Genomic DNA, 19,896 nt, shown 5'->3' on the forward strand with positions numbered 1-19,896 from the left:
CTGAGCCAACACCTTCACTGACTGCAGCCATCAGGGTTTTCCATTAATGTCTCCCATTCAAGCAATTCTGCTCAGTTTACACAACACAAAATCAGGTCCTGAACTGGTTAAGAAGCAGAATGATTGTAATGTTAACGATTTATAGCCCATCAGCCAAAGGTTCAAGCCTCTGTTTAAGACTAGGACCCTCAGAGTCAGGAGTTTGGGGCTCTTCTTAACCCCCTGAAAGTGCCATACCAACAAAATAAGAACTCCTCAAATTCTCTGCCCCCAGAAGTCTCTAATGAGGCTGATCCAAGCATCCAAATATTTCTACTCATATTTTTAGATGAGACTTTGAAAAATGGACCTGTCAGTACAGTGCCATTCATTAGGCCGGGGTTAGCAATTACAATAAACTCCCTTACAACCCTGAGATGGCTGCTAAACAATAAAACACCACCGAATCAGCATATTCACAGACTGTTCTTGGGCATACAAACAGATGTCGGAGGTAAGTTTCATTTGTCTTATAATATCCCTCCTCCGCCCCCTCCCCCCTACCTCTTTACTGGAGCTAGAGACATTTTAGTTGCAATTTTATGGTGGGGGAGATGGTTAATCCCCTTTTGAAGTGCACCCCTTTTAACATTTGTAGCAATAATGGACATTCCATTTTCTATCTTCCGCCTTTTTTTCTTTTCCTCCCCCCCCCCCTTGCCGAGAGATACAGCTTTATTCAAAAAGCTTTGGTGATTAATTTTAATGGAAGTTATAAATGAGACCTTTATACAATTGTATCATGCATGAAGAGGATTATTATTCTGATGGATTACCATAAAAATGAAGTTGATGGAAATTCGCTCTCCCAACAAACCAAAATTCATCTGTTCTGTTTCAGCTGCACAAAAACCAGATGTTCGGAGGAACAGAACAGGGGGCTTAATCTCTGATGAAAGGGAGGGTCGCAATTTGTATTATCACCTGGCATAATTTCATTCCATTCTTGAGCCCTTCCAAACCACTGGTCTGATCCTACAAATATTAGCATATAGCATGACTCATTCATGTAGTGCCATTGAAGTGGCCAGGGATAGGCGTGGGGGTAAATTTACTCACAAGCTTTAGTGGAGGCAGGATCAGCCACCATTGCTACGCTCTTTTGGGCTCTGTGCAGGTGAATTATATTCACACCCACTCTGCGGTCCCTTTGCACTGTTACAATGGTGTAAAGAGGCCTTGGGATAAATGAGAATCAGATCTCTGGGCTTCAAGGGATCATTGTATGGTTGTACAGGTCTGGCAGAGTGAATCCCACCGAAGATAATGGGGCTCTGCATAGGGTCAGAAATCTGTCTGCATGGATCAGGCTGCAAGACTGGGACCTTATATTTTAATTGTGCATGTTACATGTAGAGCCATAGTCATCTAGGGCACTGTACTTGCCAGTTTATGCTAGCTACACATGCAGTCTTTATTCCATGAATAAATACAGAACTCCGATCTTTTTGATTGTCAAGCCAGTGCCTTCCACGAGTACTAAATTCACATTTATTTTATTTCTCCCTAGATTGATTACCTAATTGGTACCCAGCAATCTAGCAAGAACCACTGTTCCTACTGCTGCAATTTAATGCCTGCTTCTACCACTGCCAATTTAGAACAAGGACCACAGGTCAGATCATCATTTAAATCAGCAAGAGGTGATGCAAACTAGTGCTATTAATAGTGACAGCGCGTGTACATGTTAATTGGAATATATCAGTTGCAACAAGGATGTGAGTAAGACATCAGTGGAGATAAGCTCAATCAAAAGACATCATTGCCTGACAGGAGCCAAGGAGCATTAAAGATTTGCATGGGATATTACAAAGTTCTTTGCAGGGAATGAAAAAGGAGAAGAGATTTTTGAGAAATGTTCCTTTGAAAGTCCCCCCTTGCATCCATTAAGAGTTCTCATGCAGATTTCCCCAAACCATCCATCCTTGAATCAGTTTGAGAAGACTGAAGTAATGCAGGAATTTCTGCATTTAAAAATACTGGACCAAATTCACCCCAGCATAAAGCCATTGAATAAAAGCACCATTCAGTGCAACGTGATTAACTGTCTCTGGTAAAGATCAGATCAGTGCTGCTGTAGCGGGTAGGCTGTGGGTCAGGATAGAGGTGGCGGGACAGAGCAATCCGAGAACACAGGATTGGAACAGTAAGGGATTCTGCAGATCAGTATGGACGTGTTACTGCAGAGCTTTTCCTAGGGAGCAACAGCAGTAGGGTGAATAGATGGGCAACGGAAGAGCTGGTCTAAATAACAATTTGTTGAATAAATTCTGCTCATTTCTCCATCTACTAGCAAAAAATGTATTTGCAAATAGTTGTTGGTTTTGTATTAAAAGCAGCCGTAGCTGGACTGGACTATCCAGTTAAGTACAGGGCTGTAATGAGGTGGTGGGGCAGGGCTGGGGGGGAATTCAGTGCTGGATCAGGGAAGCAGAAGTTTCCAAAAAGCATGCTGGTGGCTGCACTAAGTCTACGAGCCAGTTCCCCACCTGCCTCAGTGCCAAATTCACATAACTTAAAAACTAGAACCCATTACATTTGAAACTGCAATGAAGCAAAGGCAAAGGGGTAGGAGGGGCAATAACAAAAGGTGGGGGAGAAGTGGGAGGAGGAAACGTTTTCTGGTCTCTATACTCGCCAGATGTTTGCGAACTATTTTGATGCTTCTTTTAGGGCGAATAATTCCCTTTTGTACGTTGCTTTTTATTATTAAAACTATAAAACAGTGAAGTTATAATAAAAAGATGCCATGTGTTGCGATCTTATCCTTCCAGCTCCTCCACTCACTGCTCATATCTGGGGACCCATTCCCTGATTCTTTCTTCATCTAGAGCCGTGTAATTCCACTGACTTCAGATGAGCTATTCCTAATTTATGCTGGTGGTGTGAGCGGGAGATGGCTCAAGCCCCTAACTGCCTAGGATATAATCTTGTAGGTGCTTGGATCTCAAATAGAAGCCCATTTGGTAGGATAAAACAACTGGAAGCATGTTGGACCGAACTGGGGAATCTCAGTACAGTACTCTCGTGGCGAGCCGGTTTTCAACTCTGAAATACATCCCAAGAGGAAACAAAATCAAAGTCTCTTGCACGGCACACAGACACAGGATTGAAGGCTAACAGATGAAAGTTTAATAAAGCAATAATATCAGGCAACAGCAGCAGCAGCAAATTACATGACCTTCTCCACAGTGTTGCATGACAGATGTTTCTGACAATAATGTGTGTTTCAGAGACAGGCCGTATAGGGGATATAAATTAACCAAAGCCAGAATGGGGGGGGGGGGGGGGGGAAATGGTGCCTCTTTTAACCATCCCAGCAGGAGAAAAGCAAGCGTTGGTGGCTCATTTGTGATCCGTAAAGTGACATAACATTCTTTCTAACCTCTTTAAGTAATTGCTAGCCAGTTTCCAGCATTACAGAAGCAGCAAATGGGAAATAAACAAGCCTATAGTAACCACCATGTAATCCCAGCATAACAAACAACACTGCATAAGAGCACATGGTAACCCAGCCTCCCTACAGCAGAATTACCGGTCACATTTTCAACGCTGTCTCGGGGACTTGGATGTCTAATGGGAACTAGACATTCAAATCCATTGACCAGTTTTGACTTCAGCCTACTTGTAAAAAGAGTTGATAACAGAGAAAATAGATAATATAACAAATAAGAGAGCAAACAGGACTGATAACAGAGCAAATAACTGATTTTCCAGCTAAGAGGCTGAACCTTCCTCCCCACCCTGGAGCCTCTCATTTTGTTCAGCTCACGCCAAAGCATTATTATTTTCATTTTTTCTTGCTGAAACAAAAGACTGAAGAGATTTAGTTTGGGGTTGAATGAAACATTTATCTCAGCTTTTTTTGTTTCATTTCTGGGTGTCTTCCCCCCACTTTCTTCTTGTTATTTTTTTCAAAGAAATCTAGCTACATTTCAAAACAAAACCTCGTTCTGAAAGGAAATGTTTTGATTTTTTTGCATTTTTTTCTTCATAATTTCATAGATTTAAGGCCAGAAAGGACCATTACGATCATCTAGTCTGACTTTTTGTATAACACGGGCCAGAGAACTTACCCAAAATAATTCTTAGAGCAGATCTTTAAAAAAAAAACCTTTAAAATGGTCAGTGATGGAGAAATCACCATGACCATTGGTAAATTGTTCCAATGGTTAATTATTCTCCACATTAAAAATTTATGCCTTATTTCCAGTCTGAATTTGTCTAGCTTCAGCTTCCAGCCATTGGATCATGTTATATCTTTCTCTGCTAGATTGAAGAGCCCATTATTAAATATTTGTTCCTTATGTAGATACTTACAGACTGTCATCAAGTCACCCCTTAGCCTTCTCTTTGTGAAGCTAAATAGGTTGAGCTCTTTGAGTCATCACTTCTTCTTCTTCTTTTTTGGCTAAAACTATATACCAAATTTGACCCAAATTCACAAATAATTTCTTTCAACCCCAAACTGCATTTTTAGCAAATAAACTATTCATCCAAAAAGTTTCGCTCAGCTCTGCCGACAAAAGAATGCAGTAAACCCAAGCCGCACCACAGAAGAGCTATGAGTAAAAACAAGGCTCAAAACAGCCCCTATATCTGGCCCCCAACTCACCCTATTGTGCAACCAGCTTCTGCCTCGATCGTCCAAATGCAGTTGAGGTTGTGATCATAGGGTGTTGGGTATCCAGGAGACAATATCCGCCCTGATGACTCTCCTCTGATAGTGCCTCCACACTCCGCTGGAAAAAAACAAAAAACATATGCACTGCTTAGGAAAAGATTCTTGATGTTTTGTGGGTATATACATCCAACTACCCCTAACACGGCTCACACACAAAGGATGTTGTACAGATGCATCTCCTTCCTGGGGGTAACCTTTTATCATTAATGTAACTAATCACAGATGCAAGTCTTAGCCTATAATTACTACAGAGCGTGGCAGTTCCTAGGTAGGAATCTCTCTTTTCTCTTAGAGAGATTCTCAACCTTGTTAGATTAAAGCTAATGAGACTCACCTCATCTGGCTTGCAGGGTGAGTCAGCAGAATAGCTCTGCACCTCTCTGCAGCACAGGTTCCTACAACCTGAGGTGATCTCACAGCAGACCAAAGATTCTTTCATCCCCCTTTGGCTTCACAGTGCACAAGTTTAGAGCTTATTAGCATTCAGCTTTCTTTAATTCACACTTTGTGGAGTGATTTGAGAGAGCATAATACCTTTGCCATGCATATGCAAAAATATTTAATAATGATTCACAAGCATAATAAAGCCAAGTTATCTACATACCTAATTGGCTTATAAAGAACATAGTGCCTCCCCCCTTTAATGTGTTTTCTTAAACATTTGTTACAATTCTGTGAATTTTCACACACACAGCACTGAGGAGATGACGAGAAGTTCAGCGGATTATAAAAACGTGGCCTTTTAATTTTAGCAGCCAGACCTAAAGTTCGGTGTAAGGCCATTGCATAAATTGAAGCCAGTTTGCTTTTGACCCAACTCCTAGTGTGTCATTCCTGAGCTTGAAAATAACCCACCAGTTGTTGAGACTTTCCTATGGAACGGTGCACCAAGAGATTTCATCATGCACTGGAAATACAGGTTAATTGTGCAGCTATCAGTTAACAGGATATTAGGGCTGGGCTGATCATCACTGAATCATAGTACTGTTGTTAGAGGTGGGGAAAAAAAATCTATTGGATATTCTAGTCAATACTACATGCTTCTTACCATACATTTCCTAATGCTTTGTCCAGCCTAGTTTTAAATGTCTACAGCAGTTTTAACTGCTATAATGAGTTATTTTGCAGTTACTGTGTAATAACTTTCAGAGTAACTATGCAGTCAATTGTGACGCTACTGTATATCTTCTTTATTGGCAGATGGGGATATAAATCTTTCCATTAAAGGGGGTCTCCTATTTTATCATGTTTCTGGTTTAACTAGTTTGCCATGATTGTACGTACACACAAACACACACACACACACACACACACACACACCTCTGTTTGTGGGTCTTAAATAGTTTTTTTTATTGTTTCCAAGGTCGGGGGGAGAAAGAAAGAGAGAGCATGCACACACAAAATTTTGTTGCGGACAGTCTGGTCTATACTCCATGTGGACGTTAAAGTTCACGAAGATGATGCTGATGATGACAAGCAACCAATTTTCTTTACTTGGATTCTCTTAGCTTTGGCCTAACCTTGTGCCTACTGAAGCCAAATGGGAGTTTTACCACCAATGAGAATTTAGCATGAATCAAAGAAGAGTTAAGCCAATACGGAAGGGTTCTGAGAGTTAACATTTTGATGGCCTCCTTAATTGGAAGCACTGTATTTGCAAGCACAAAGACCACGATTTGTCCATGTACATGGACATTGGTTACAGCAAATAAGTGCCTGGCTGCCTATCTAAAATAAAGAACTAACAATGGTTACGTAAAGGGCTGTTGAGGTGAGTGTGTACACGCATGGAACTAATCAGACACATACTGATTGTCCATTGACCACTACTTGTCTATTGTATCCCTTTCCAACATCCTCCTCCTCCGTCTATATATATATAATAGGCTCTTCAGCATAGGGACATTGTCTTCCTACGTGGTCTGTACAGCATGTGATATATTTTGAGCACTTCAATCTAAACAACAATGATCTGTTTGTGCACACAGCTCTCCATGCTCCATGAGCAAATGGATGCAACTGAAAATATCACAAGAAGCGATAAAATCAACATTGCAAGTGAATTTTAAGGATCCTCCTCGAAAATTTAGCCCATGGGGGTCATTTACTCATTTTGGATACTAAGGTTTTAATTTCAGACTCTTCTGGGCAAGAATGTACTGCTCTTGTGGGGTAAGGAGGAGAATGGACCACTTGGGAGTTGTGGAGAGGAGGCAAAGAAGGAGAGTTAATGCAACAGACTTAAAACCGCTGAGAATCTGGGATTATATCCGGTGTAGCTCTCAAATTAAAGTGATTTTGGACTTTGAAACTTAGATCTCTACTGATGTCTGCCATCATCGGAAATCACCCCTCTGCTTTAGCACATTTAAGAGAGGACAAAGACCAGAACAACAGGAGAGGTGCAGATGAGGAATGGAGGACATTAGCAGAGCTGTGCTGAAGGGACCAGAGCTTGAAGATGACAGCAAGGGGTGCAGGACTGGGGCACATTAAACAGGGGGCTGTTTGTGGAGCGCATGCACAGCCCGGTCCTCTCAATCTATAGTCACAATGCGAACATAAAGATGTCTGACAAAAAGACATGTGGAAAGGGCTCTACAGTGCTGTCTCTGTTAGTGTAGATGGATGTGATCAGCATGACTCCATCTCAGGCTAGTGGACTGGTTATGCAGGCCAAAGGGGCATTTGGGACGCGAGATGCAAACAGAGCACTTAGCTAAGAAATGACAGCGGTCGTACCTACGCACACCGGCAGTGGTTGGTCCCAAGCTCTGCGTTCTCCTGTCAAACAGACCAGCGCCCTGCTGCCTCGTAACATATAGCCAGGGTCACAGTTAAAGGACACAGAGCTGCCCGCAAAGTGCCCTTCGTCACGGACCTTGTAGCCAAACTGTGGGATGCCGGGGTCCTCACACTTAATGAGCTCAAAACCTGGAACCAGAGACGAGGAAGCTGTTTTCATCAGATATTTAACAGTCAGGTACGCTAATAAGTGGGAAGATAATAAAACAGTTACTGCTTTTCCCGGGTCATCAGGTGTGAGAATTTTCTTCTCCTAATGTGGATCTCACGGCTAGTGGGAGAGAAGGAATGTTCAATGAATCATGGTCTTGTGATTAAGACACTGGACTGGGACTCCAGGGATTTCAGTGCCCAGCTTTTTCAGACTTCCTGTGGGACCTCTGGCAAGTTCCCCAGGCCTTGTCTCCACTAGAAAGGGTTTGCTGGAATAACTATCCCATACAGCTGTATTGATACATCTTCCTTGTGGAGATGCAGCTTATACCAGCTCCATGAATGAAATAAGCTATACTGGCCAAAGGACTTTTTACTAGTATAATTCCATCTACTCTAGGGATGACTTTGTCACGCTTCTAACTGACACAGCTATGCCACTAAAATGTTTAAGTGTAGACCGTCCAGGGCTTAATCTCTTTGTCTCCCAACTCTCCATCTGCAATATGAGGATAAGAATGTTTCTTCTCTGCCATACTTTCTCTGTGATGTCTATTTAGGCTACTGGCTTTTTAGGGCAAGGATTGTCTCTCAGTATGGGTTTGTACAGCGCCTCACGCAGTGGGACCTTGGTCTCAGTTGGAGCCTCTCGGCGCAACAATGACAGTCTGGGTTTGTCATCTCATGAGCAAGCAGGCCTGTGACTTACTAGAAAACTGTAGCTCAAAGCCTTTACTCGTGTTCTCGCTGTTGGAGATAAATTCAAGCCACATGCTGCTGGAGGTGCTGTTGATACGGGTGCCCAGCATCTCAGTGCGGCTGAAGGAGCCCAGCAGGCGAGCAGAGTTGTTGTTACCGTCATAGACCTGGAAGATTTAAAAAAAAAAAACAAAAAAACCCGTATATTTGGTACTTCAGCGGTCTAGCCACTAGAGGGGGACAGAGAGCCACCCGGTGTTATCACGGTGGCACCCGTTTAATCATTGAACACGCTAATGAACATCCACAAGGATGCCTGTCACCGGGCTACTGATTGATGGGCCAGAATGACGGGACCACCGCGGAAATGGGAAGGAATGGAGTCAGGGGAGGAAGTTGGGAAATGCAGCACTTCTTAAGAAGGCATGCCTCAGTATGTATTTTATCACCATCTACACCAGGGGTTCTCAAACTGGGGGTCGGGACCCTCAGGGGATCATGAGGTTATTACACGGGGGGGGGGGGGTCGTGAGCTGTCAGCCTCCACCCCAAACCCCGCTTTGCCTCCAGCATTTATAATGGTGTTAAATATATAGAAAAAGTATTTTTAATTGACTAGGGGGGTCGCACTCAGAGGCTTGCTATGTGAAAGGGGTCACCAGTACAAAAGTTTGAGAACCACTGATCTACACCCATTCGCTTTTAGGTCACCCCTCTGATGTTCCTACAGTAGCACACCCTTCTCTGGTGCTGCTTTGCTTCCGCCACCCTTTGGAATGAGCTGGGTCTGGATTTACATGGGACCCAAACCCCTCCCACTGGCAGCAGCCTCTGAGAGGATGGAGGGGCTGATTAGAGCCAGCTGGGTCACATCCTGTGTGTCACAACCACGTAAGAGTTCTCTCTGTCACAGTGACACATCGGTGGTCAATTCTGAGGGTGGTTTTTGTGACTGGAGTCACCAGGAACTGGGCTGAAACCACCAAATATTTTCACTTAGGCCATCAAATGGCCATGTTAATTAACAACCCAGAGGGGAAAGTCTCCTTATCATGTTTGCCAATCGGGAGGTAATGTTAAACTCCACTGAAATACCCTGGACTGGGAGGAACGTTCCGGTCAGAGCAGGAAACGTAAATGTTTCATTAATCTCTTCTGTCATATTTATATGGCCCCCATTACCGTGGGATCTGAGCTCCTCATAACCTTGAATGTGAGCCATCCATTTCACCCTGGTAGTACAGACACACAAAATCTAGCCTTGTGGCTAACCTAATGCACCTCCTTTTGTTGGGTAAAAATATACACACACATCGGCTGCAAGTTGTCATTTGCCATGATACAGACAATCTGGGATGAAACAATGGATCACATTGCTGATGTCTGTGAGTAACACCTGTCCCTGGGTCAGCAGTGAGGAAGGTTGGTTTGGGATTAGGGCCCTAACCTAGGACTTGAGAGACCTGGGTTTAATTCCCTGTCCTGACACAGGCTTCCTGTGTGACCGTGCACACGTCACTTAGGGCTTGTCTACACTTCAAACACTACAGTGTAGACACAACCTATGTAGATGAGAGGGATTCTCCCATCCGTATAGGAAATCCACCTCCTCAAGAGGCGGTAGCTAGGCTGATGGAAGAATTCTTCTGTCAACCTAGGGCTGTCTACATGGAGACTTAGCTACACCACTCACGGGTGGGGATTTTTCACATCCCTGAGCAACGTAGTTAAACCGACCTAGTTTTCTAGGGCAGACGAGGCCTTAGTCTCACTGTGCCTCATTTTCAGACCCGTAAATGAGGAGAGAAATACTTCCCTACTCATGAGGTGTTGTGAGGATAAATACATTCAAGGTTATGAGGAGCTCAGATCCCACGGTAATGGGGGCCATATAAATACGACAGAAGAGATTAATGAAACATTTATGTTTCCTGCTCTGACAGGAACGTTCCTCCCAGTCCAGGGTATTTCAGTGGAGTTTAACATTACCTCCCGATCTTTCTGCCAAAATCTTTCTCTCTCCAGCATACGAGTGCTAGTCAGTAGGGAGCTGATGTCAGTACACGTTAGGTTAGGCCAACATGCCAACAACCTAATCCTGCTTTGCACTAGTAGGAAATCTCTCTTTTCAGAGAATCTGTGGATAGCGTGTTGGGGGATTCAGCCCACCTCGCACCGAATAAATACAACACTCAAATAAGGACAGATGTTTTCCTGCGAGATGGCTTAGCACAGTAGCATGGAACTTGTAATAATGCTCCCTACAAAAGGCAGTTCTTTGTGGTTAATATAACACGGCCTAGATTTGTCTCCCTCTATATGAGTCCTGAAACTTGTAAATGCAGATGAATATAATAGTGGGCGCTGCACTGCTGAAGAGCTCGGGTCTGGCGTTTTGCGTTTAAATATTTTTTTTTTGTATTTGTTTTTTTGGCAAATCAGCCTTGACACTTAGACACACAAAAATAATACGAAGAATCTCGCGCATCCTCCAGGTTCGTACTTGCTGCTTTACAATTATGTGGATAAGAATGGAAGTTTGGCTTCAGGGAGTGACCCCCTGGCGTTCCAGCAAATCTCTGAAACGGAGTCATTTTCCCCTCTATTAATGGATGTTTCCAAACATTTCTGCACATTGTGCAGTGTCTGCTGCTCTGTGGGATGTCGGAAGCTGCCAGATTAGAGCCGCATCTCTATCTATCTACCATAAGACACAAAATATTTTCCGTTTTTTTAGGGGGGAAAAACAGCCTCTTAGCTGGTCTGTGCAGGATATTTCCATTACCTTTTATCAATCTAAAGAGCACACTACATCATTTACATAAAAGACTGAGACCTTTCCCCACCTCTCAGCAAGGACTTGCTAGCTGAAGTTGCAGTGATATTACTATTTTTACAGACTATATACTTTACTTACATGTTTATTAGCAGACTGCGAAGCATCATGAAACAATGAATACTAAGCTAACGCATGCAAGGAGCAGAGAACATTTTGTGGTGTGTTAATGTTGCTTTTATTTATTCTGTGTGCAAAAGACAGCCATGAGCAGCGCGTCTCCCAGATAATAGTGAGAACTGGGAAGGTTTGGCTCTACAGAGGCTTGTGATACCAGAGCACTGCAAACTAATGCATAGTAGCAACACAAACCGCACAGTGCCCATGGACAGTGGGATGTTGTTTCACAGACATCACACAAATACACAGTCATTTGCAGCTCTCTCTCTAACCCCAGCGAGGTACCCCAACCACAGACATTGCTGAGGTTCAGTTGCATTTCTTGATCTAGAGTTAAAGAGAGTCTTTCCACTGATTTCAAGGGGCTTTGGATCAGGCCCTAAATGATAACTACTGGTTGGCTGGCTGTCTAGTGACCCATTTGGAGAGTTGAGTCCAGTTTCCAAGGGGTGGGACAACATGTGTATCTATATCATTACAAACAACACTCCAATGGGCAGCCCTGTTGGCAATCTCGGGCGAATGGTCAAGGACTGAAAGAACATGAAGGCCAAGCTTCTTCTCCCACTCTCCTGGGGATGGCAGAGGACAGGGCAGAGAGTAGCCTGGTGGAACGCCATATGGCTGATGCCCGTGCCGCACAGTGCAGCTTCCAGGGCTATTAGCCCAGTAGCTTTCACCAGCAATGAATGCACATGAAGACATACAGCAAAGGAGAGTTGGATAGACAATGAAGGGTCTAATCAACAAAGTCTGAAACTCAAGAAGTTTGGAAGGGTTGGTAAAGCATCCAAAAAAGGCCGGGTACCCAAGTTGAATACGAGACTGAGAGAAAAACATTTCCTTTAAGTTTTCCCACTACTAACCAGCCATTCACTTGTTTAATCCACACTGCAAATACCACTTGGTTCATCTCTTAGCACTACTTTGGAATGTCCATATTTAGCCAAAAATTACAGGTAAGTTCCTTGTTTTATCCAAATGACTTTACCCGTCCCTGATGCTGATGCAAATTCAGTAATGCTTTGCTGGGTCTCGGGATGGCCAGAGGTTGCTAAACCTGCCCTACAAGCGTTGTGGACACAAATAATGCAAAACTTTTTCTATGTCCAGATGTGCACCACTCTAAATATCTGCCTCATCTCTCTTTACAGATCTCACATTTTATCCCAAAGACTCAAGGCTGTATCGCTTCCCAGAGATGCTGCTGACACTACTTCGACTGTGGGCAGGAACTGTCCCTTTGTTCTGTGTCTGTACAGCCCCTAGCACAATGAGCTCTGGTCCATGAGCAGGGCTTCTGGGTGCTACCACAACACAAATGATAGCAATCATTAATAAACTTCAAGATAACTGTGGATTTTGCTTGATGAAGCTGCACAGTTGCTTTTCGAAGGGGTGTGTTTCAGTCAACGGGTAATTGGCTAACCCAGAAGGAAACATTCAGAATGATATTTGTCTTTTACAAGTGTCTCCATACATTCTCCAGAGTGTTACTTTCCAACAGAGGAGAGAGAGGCATTACCTTGAGAACATCCCCTGACTCCAGTTCAAAAGTCCTGGCTTTCAGCTGGATTCCCTTTCCTGGCTGGGTCTGGATGGAGTAGATGCATTCATGGTTGTTATTGTAGTTTATTGGATAGTTGGGGGACAACAGAACCCCTTGAGTTCCAGTTACAGATGAGCCACATTCAGCTGTGGGAAGACACAAAGAAACATTTTAATAACCATATGGAAATACTTGCAATATGGTACACGCATACAATAGTATCTGAATCCCTGCATGTTTGTGTATAGGGCACTTGGTCCCTTACACACACCCCAAATCCACATTGCCTTGTACTCTCTCTTCAAGTGCAACTGGCATTTCCGCAATGAGCAGGGCTGAGCGAATAGGGTTTAGAAAATTCTGCGAATATTCAGATTAAAAAATTAATCCTAATACGACCGTGTCTGGTCTATGAACATTCAAAGAGCTGAGCTTTACTAGCGCAGCTATTTGCAAAAAGAAAAAAAAATAACAGTTTAAGCTTGGATGTACCATTACTCACTGAGGCCCTGATTCAGGAAAGCACCTATGCACCTGCCTAACTCTGAAATCGACAGGACTTGAGCACATGCTTAAATGCTTTCCTGAATCAGGGTCCGAAAGAACATTTTGAAGTGCATGTTACATTGTGCTATTCAACCATTTGCCTGTCTGCTTATACAAGTCACCCAACACACAAAAAACAAAACCAGACCCCTTCTATTTAACTAACCAACACAGACAATATTTCATAAGTCAGCCGTTGAATACTGGTAACAAACTCTTACAACGGTAAAGGCTAGTTGTGCAGGAAAATATGCGGAGTTGAAATTCACAAATAATTTTAAATAATAACCAAATCTGTGAACTTCACAATCTTCCCGAAAATAAAGTTGAAGACAGAAAACAGGCAAAATCCGAGACACTGTTCATTGGTAATTATGCCCTTAGCTCTAGTGATACAATAGCAGATCGGGGATTCACTATCTGACATTATTTCAAAGCTTCCTAATCCTTTACTGACCCAGCACTTCTCTCCCCAACCTTGCAGCTGCCAGCTCTAGTAATTTCAGCAAGGAATGGGAGAAGCTTGTGGAGATATGAAGGTTTTCCCACTCCCTCATATTCATTTTTTGGTTCCCAAACTAGTCCAAGTTCACTCACCTTTGTTTCCTCCCAAAATTTAAGCCCAGAGATTTTTCAAAGGCGAGTCACTTGAACCCCACCCCATTTTCTGTAGGTGAACAAAAGCCAGCCCCCTATTAGGGAGAGAATTGCAGAAATGCTCAGCTGACCCTGACAGGCAGACCAATAGACAGGATATAGACTATATTTATTTTGTCATTAGAATTTCTCTTTACTCCTTTTGTCACACTCCACGTTTCCACTGGGTTTTCTCCCCTACTCCACCTACTTGGGTCCTTTGTCTACACTGTCTCCTAAGACAAACATGAACCCTGTAGCATTTCAGTTCAAGCCAAAGTTTGGATTCCACAGTGTCTGAATGGCTCACATTTTCAAAGCAAGCTACTTTCCAGAGGAAGGATGGCCTCGGGGTGACAGCATTGGATTGGGACTCAGAAGAAGTGGATTTAACTCCCAGTGTGACCCTGGGCAAATCTCTTAATTTCTCTGCGTCTCAGCTCCCTATCTATAAAGTGGGGATAATAATACTTCTTTTGTCTGTCTTGTCTATTTAGATTGGAAGCCTTTCTAGGCAAGGTTTGTCTCGTATTATGGGTCTATACAGCACACGGCACAACAAGGCCTTGATATTGGTTGGGGGTCCTGCGTGTTACTGGAAAATAACACAACAACAACAGCACTTGAGAAAATGTGGCACAGAGGAATTAATAAGCCTGATTTTCTGGGGTCCTGAGCAATCACTGCTTCTACGGACTCCCAAAGGAAGCTGTGAGCACTCAGCGCCTCTGAAAATCAAGCTGTAAGTGGCTTGTCTAATAGTGAGCCCGTGGAGGAGGTAGATATAGAACCTGGGAGTCCTAATTCCTAGTCCTGTGCAGAGCAAGTCTGGAATCTTCCTTGCAAAATGCTGATTTATGAAAACTGAATCTGTTTGCGGGAAAGGGTCAGTTCTGATGAGCCTCCCAATTCGAAAATTTGAACAGAGTTTTGAAATTGTCAAAACATCCTGGTTGACTTTTTCTAAACAAAAAAAAAAATCATTTTGGGGCTTGAAATAACTTTTTGTTTAAATTGTTTTGTTAACTTTTACTAGGAGAAAAGTAAAAAATAATTTTTAAAAGGTGAAAAGCAAAAGCAAACATTTTGAAACTGCTGAAATGACACATTTTGACTGACCCAAATTACAAAAAAGGAATATCAGTCTGTCGGTGGGTGAAAATCTTTGAGATTTTGACTTTTCAGTCCAATTCAGGACAGGAAAAAAATTTTAAATCTCAAACCTTCTCACAATCTGAGAAAACCATTCCCCACCCAGATGTAGTCCTGCACTCTCACCATAAACCACAGCCCTTTTCTTAGAGATCCTATCACTACATAATACCCAGAACATTATTATTAGTTCCTTGATTCCTACCTACTCTTTGCCACACTAGTAGCTGTTTCAGCATTGCATCAAGTAGGCTGCTGTGAAGACTAATCAGGGCAAAGAATTGGCCTTAGCAGGCTGCAGTGAAATCACATTGGCTTTTGTTATAATCTAATGCACATGGCTTTCAAAGTTACTTTTCTCCCCCCAGAATTAAAAAGAACCTTTCATTGACACATGCAATCTATTGTACAAAGCAATTTAAGGGCCTGGAGATGTGATGGTTTCAAGATTCTGTGCATCAGATACCATTAAGCAGCTATGTTCCCTCCCTGCTTGCACCTTTGAATACATTTCAAAGCATTAACAATCATCCAGGCTGGCGTTCACCCTAGAACAAAGCACCTCCCCCTGCCATCATATCTTCAGGTATGTCACAAGGAATTCACCCGAGACTCTCAGACGAAATTGATCAGGCAAATATTGATTCAGATGCCTGCACACCTGCTAGGTAGCTTTACCCTGCGTGTTAAGTCTGTACCTTCGCAAGGGAACCAGCTTCTGTGCTCCCCACCTCTTCTGACCACTGAAGCTACTCTGTTACTTGGCTGGCCTTTTGGTTAGTGAGGTCCCAAGATCCCAGTGAGGGCGGTAAGTCAAGCAAGGCACTGCCTTTCCTCTTTGACCCTGCTACTGAGGGGCAGTGAGATGAAGTTTTGGCAAGGGCTTGATTTTTCCTCCTCTCCAAACCTACTACCAGAGAGCGAGATAGGGCAGAGCCACCAAGGGAAATGGGGCCTACAAAAGAGTGTTGCTCTAAGTAGCCACTCGCTTTGCTTTACTTGTGTCTAAGAACCGCCAGGCCTCTTTTGCATCACTCATGGTGATCCATTTGCAGCTTGTCTCTCCAAAGTAAGGCACAGGCAGGCTCCTAAGGGAGCCAGCAGCGTAAGAGCAGGTAGATAACACTGAGAATAGATTGACGTAAAGCTGGTGTCCGTGCAGAAGAGAGGACCAAATACAGGCTGAATAAGGAAGCATTTGTTCAAGGCAATGTGTGAAAGCTGGTACCAAACCCTTCCCCTGTAAAGGGAAAAGGCTCTCATGATCTTCCCTGAGCAGTGAAGGCCCCAAGGGCATCCAGAGACATTTACAGAAACCACAGAGCCCGCTGAGTAACTCAGGATGAAGTCTACATGGACACGTGACTAGAGCAGTGTCCTATTACTTCCCTCACCTCCTATTAAATTAGAGGGTGCTATTAACACTAACTAGGGATAAGAAGACTGAGAGGGGACATGATAACAATTTTCATGTACATACAAGGTTGTTACAAGGGGGAGGGAGAAATTCTTCTTCTTAACCTCTGAGGACAAGAAGCAATGGGCTTAAATTGCCTCCCGGGCAGTTTAGGTTGGACATTAGGGAAAACTTCTCAACTGTCGGAGTGGTTAAGCACTGGAATAAATTGCCAAGGGAGGTGGTGGAATCTCCATCATTGGAGATTTTCAAGAGTAGGTTGGACAAACACCTGTCAGGGATGGTCTAGATAATACTTAGTCCTGCCATGAGTGCAGGGGACTGGACTAGATGACCTCTCGAGGTCCCTTCCAGTCCCGTGATTCTGTAAGAGCTCAGAGAGCCAAAGAACTACTAGGTCTTACGCATTTGCCATAGGACTGTGACTCCTCTTGGGCAGCCCCAGTTTTCAGCGAGAGGGTTGGTCAGGTCCGCTGGGCTCCTATCTGTCCATCCTATTTCCCTTAACCGTAGCCTGGGGAGCACTTGATCACAGGGCAGAGGGCTGGTTCTCCATGGCACTTACTCCTCTTTTAAAGAGGTGGTGCTAGCATAGCCAAAGGAACCGTGTTATATCATTCAAGCAAATATCCACGGGGAATGTCTGCGGATATTTGCTCAGTTGTAACTGCTGACCCTAGTCTCCCTCACAAAAAGTATTTCAGCACTGATTTCTTTACAGGTAAAGGCCGTTGCATGCCCTCTGCAAACACGTAAAGTAGTAGCAGGTGATGGAAAATCAGGCATAAAATTCCTGACTGTATTCTTTTACACAAGGCTAACACACACACAGTTGAGAATCTGATTACCAGCATCCTGGAACTAGTCACCCAAACACCAGAGTTCCCTGCAAACCATCAGACAGTACATTTGATCCATTATTATAAAACCAACATGTTAATTTAAAACCAGGAGTAAACTGGATAAGTAGAAGCCATTATGTTTGCTTAGCGCTGATGTCTGTGGATCAAATTTAAAGCGGTGTTATGACTCCTTTTGATTTCTATTTTCCTGATTAGCTTTCCCTGCAACCTGATTACTATGCGTGCCCCGGAATGGGTGCTTGTCATGGCAGGATGATGTGACTTTGTGACTGGGACATTAAGCAGTGCTAGGAAATGGATTCAGCATGACAGGACTCACAGGCAACGCGCTGCAGACTGCAGAGACAGCCTTGCTCTCTGTGGGATGCCGTCTCTGCCTCGGCCGCAACAGGTTCCTCACATTTATAGACAGACTCAAAATGGCAGGATTTGCCAGACTGGAAGCGGCGGGATAAATGGATCAGGGATTATCCCTAAAGCAGAGGGCTCTCAAACTGCATGCTCTAGCCCACTGGCGGTCGGCGGAGGACTTGCTCATGGTCTGCAGGGAGATGGCTGATAACCCGGTGTTGTCTGTTTATTTCTAACTGTCAGATTGCGTTACAAGAAACTAAAAAATGACATGAAATACTGCCCTAGGATCACTCCTCTATGTAAAAAATTGCTGTCGGTGCCCCAGAGATGATATGCAATGGCCAGTGGGAAGGGAGGGCAGGGACCAATGGGAGGAGGAGGAGGTGGAAGCTGGTCACTGGGTGGTGAAGAGGGGCCAATGGAAAGAAGAGGTGGGGGGTGCTGGGCAAAGGGAGGGGAGGGCAGGGGCCAATGGGAGGATGAGGTGGGGACTGGGCCATGGGAGGAGGTTGGGGGCGGGGCAATGGGAGGGCAGGGCGGGGGCATAGGAAGGGCAGTGTTTTCCAGGAGACAATCTCTGTATGAACTCCTGATCCACTCGCTTGTGGGCGTCTCCTCCTAAGTCCCCTGCGCCCCACGTTTCCGTGTTCTCTGGGACTCGGTGGAAAGGGTATCGTTTTCTAGCCATCTTCACGAGACTTTTCATCAGGGATGCAGCCCCCCCCAACCCTCCCCCCGATACCCTATGATTTACTTGCTGCTCCGTGGACTGTCTCCAGAGCTGCTGCTCATTCCCTCTCCCTCCCCGCCCACGCGGTGAGCACAAAGACATGGCCCTGGGGGGAGGGCAGGGATGCCGCACGCCACCGGCGCACGCCCCTGCCCGTTTCACATTACGATAGAATAAGTCGACCAAGCAAAATGAAAGCACATGACCACCTACCAACACACCTTGGCAGAGGCGAACTCCACACACGCCGTCTACCCCCCAGGCAGGTGATGCGCGACACACCCTCCAGCCGGTACCCGGGGAAGCAGGAGAAGGTCAGCACGTCCCCCACGCCGAACTGCAGGCCCTTACGAATGCTGTAGGCCGGGACCTCGGGCTCGTCGCAGGGCTCCAGGTCGTACTCTAAGGAGGGGTACGAGGACGTTGCGTTAGGGGGTGACTCATCGGGCTCCCCTCACCCGCCCACAAGGAGCTACAGAAATGATGCACTGGTGACAACAGTGCTCGGTGTTATGATTGCAGCCTGGGTGTAATTCATGCCAAGGCAAAGGGGCCGGCACCAGGCCAGCGCAAGACGCAAGTTCCACTTAAACCCTCAAAACAGGGGTTTCATCCTAGGGGAGCAGTCAACAGCGCTCTAGATTTAACCCGACACTGGGCCTCATTCTCCATCATTGACACCAGATTCATGTGAGTGCACAACACCACCAATGGTACCAAGTCAGAATGGAGACATTTTCTTCTCCCATTGCACGGGTGTCAATGACATGGGAAGTCAAATCCAATAATTCTTTCCCATCTTCTCTTCTTCCCAAGAGCCCCCCTTGGCACCCTTGTTGTATTCAAATCTGCGTTGCTCTCTCTCACACTTGCTCTATTCAGTCAGCCTGGAGACAGCACCTACCCTACATTACTGTCACACCTTTCATCCTGAAATGATGGCGTAAAGTGCCCAACAGACTGCAGAAACCACTGAAATGCACCCACCTCTGGGGTGGAATCCAGAAGCCAACTGACATGCTGCACATTGCAAAACAGGATGTGAGGAACTTGAGCAAAGGAAACCAGGGGCAAAAATGCCACTTCTGTAAAATGCCATAGAGATTTTTGACTTCCTGTCTGCTCCATTTAGAGCTAGCTTTTAAAAGTGTCATCCAGAAAGACACACATACAGTAAGTTGCTTGATATTCACTTTATTTGCTTTAGTGGAATGAGGCTGGATTCATGCAACTGGGACTTCTGCTGCTTCTGAATTGCTAATCCACAGAGTGAATGAGACAAAACATCCTGCTAAGGGACCATGGAAGAATGG

At 44.5% G+C, this 19,896-nt stretch overlaps 1 protein-coding gene across 1 annotated transcript in view; it reads right to left on the bottom strand.

The window, feature by feature from the left end:
- Positions 1 to 19,896, bottom strand: part of CSMD2 (CUB and Sushi multiple domains 2) — a 579,057-nt gene that overhangs the window by 173,450 nt on the left and 385,711 nt on the right. The window contains exons 21-25 of the mRNA XM_054012126.1: positions 18,797 to 18,985; positions 12,862 to 13,031; positions 8,391 to 8,547; positions 7,466 to 7,657; positions 4,655 to 4,781 (exon numbers count right to left, since the gene is read on the bottom strand). Coding sequence (XP_053868101.1) covers positions 4,655 to 4,781; positions 7,466 to 7,657; positions 8,391 to 8,547; positions 12,862 to 13,031; positions 18,797 to 18,985 — 835 coding nt within the window. The remainder of the gene's footprint in view (positions 1 to 4,654; positions 4,782 to 7,465; positions 7,658 to 8,390; positions 8,548 to 12,861; positions 13,032 to 18,796; positions 18,986 to 19,896) is intronic.

Source organism: Malaclemys terrapin, chromosome 22 (assembly GCF_027887155.1).
Source record: "Malaclemys terrapin pileata isolate rMalTer1 chromosome 22, rMalTer1.hap1, whole genome shotgun sequence".
NCBI classification, from domain to species: domain Eukaryota; kingdom Metazoa; phylum Chordata; order Testudines; family Emydidae; genus Malaclemys; species Malaclemys terrapin.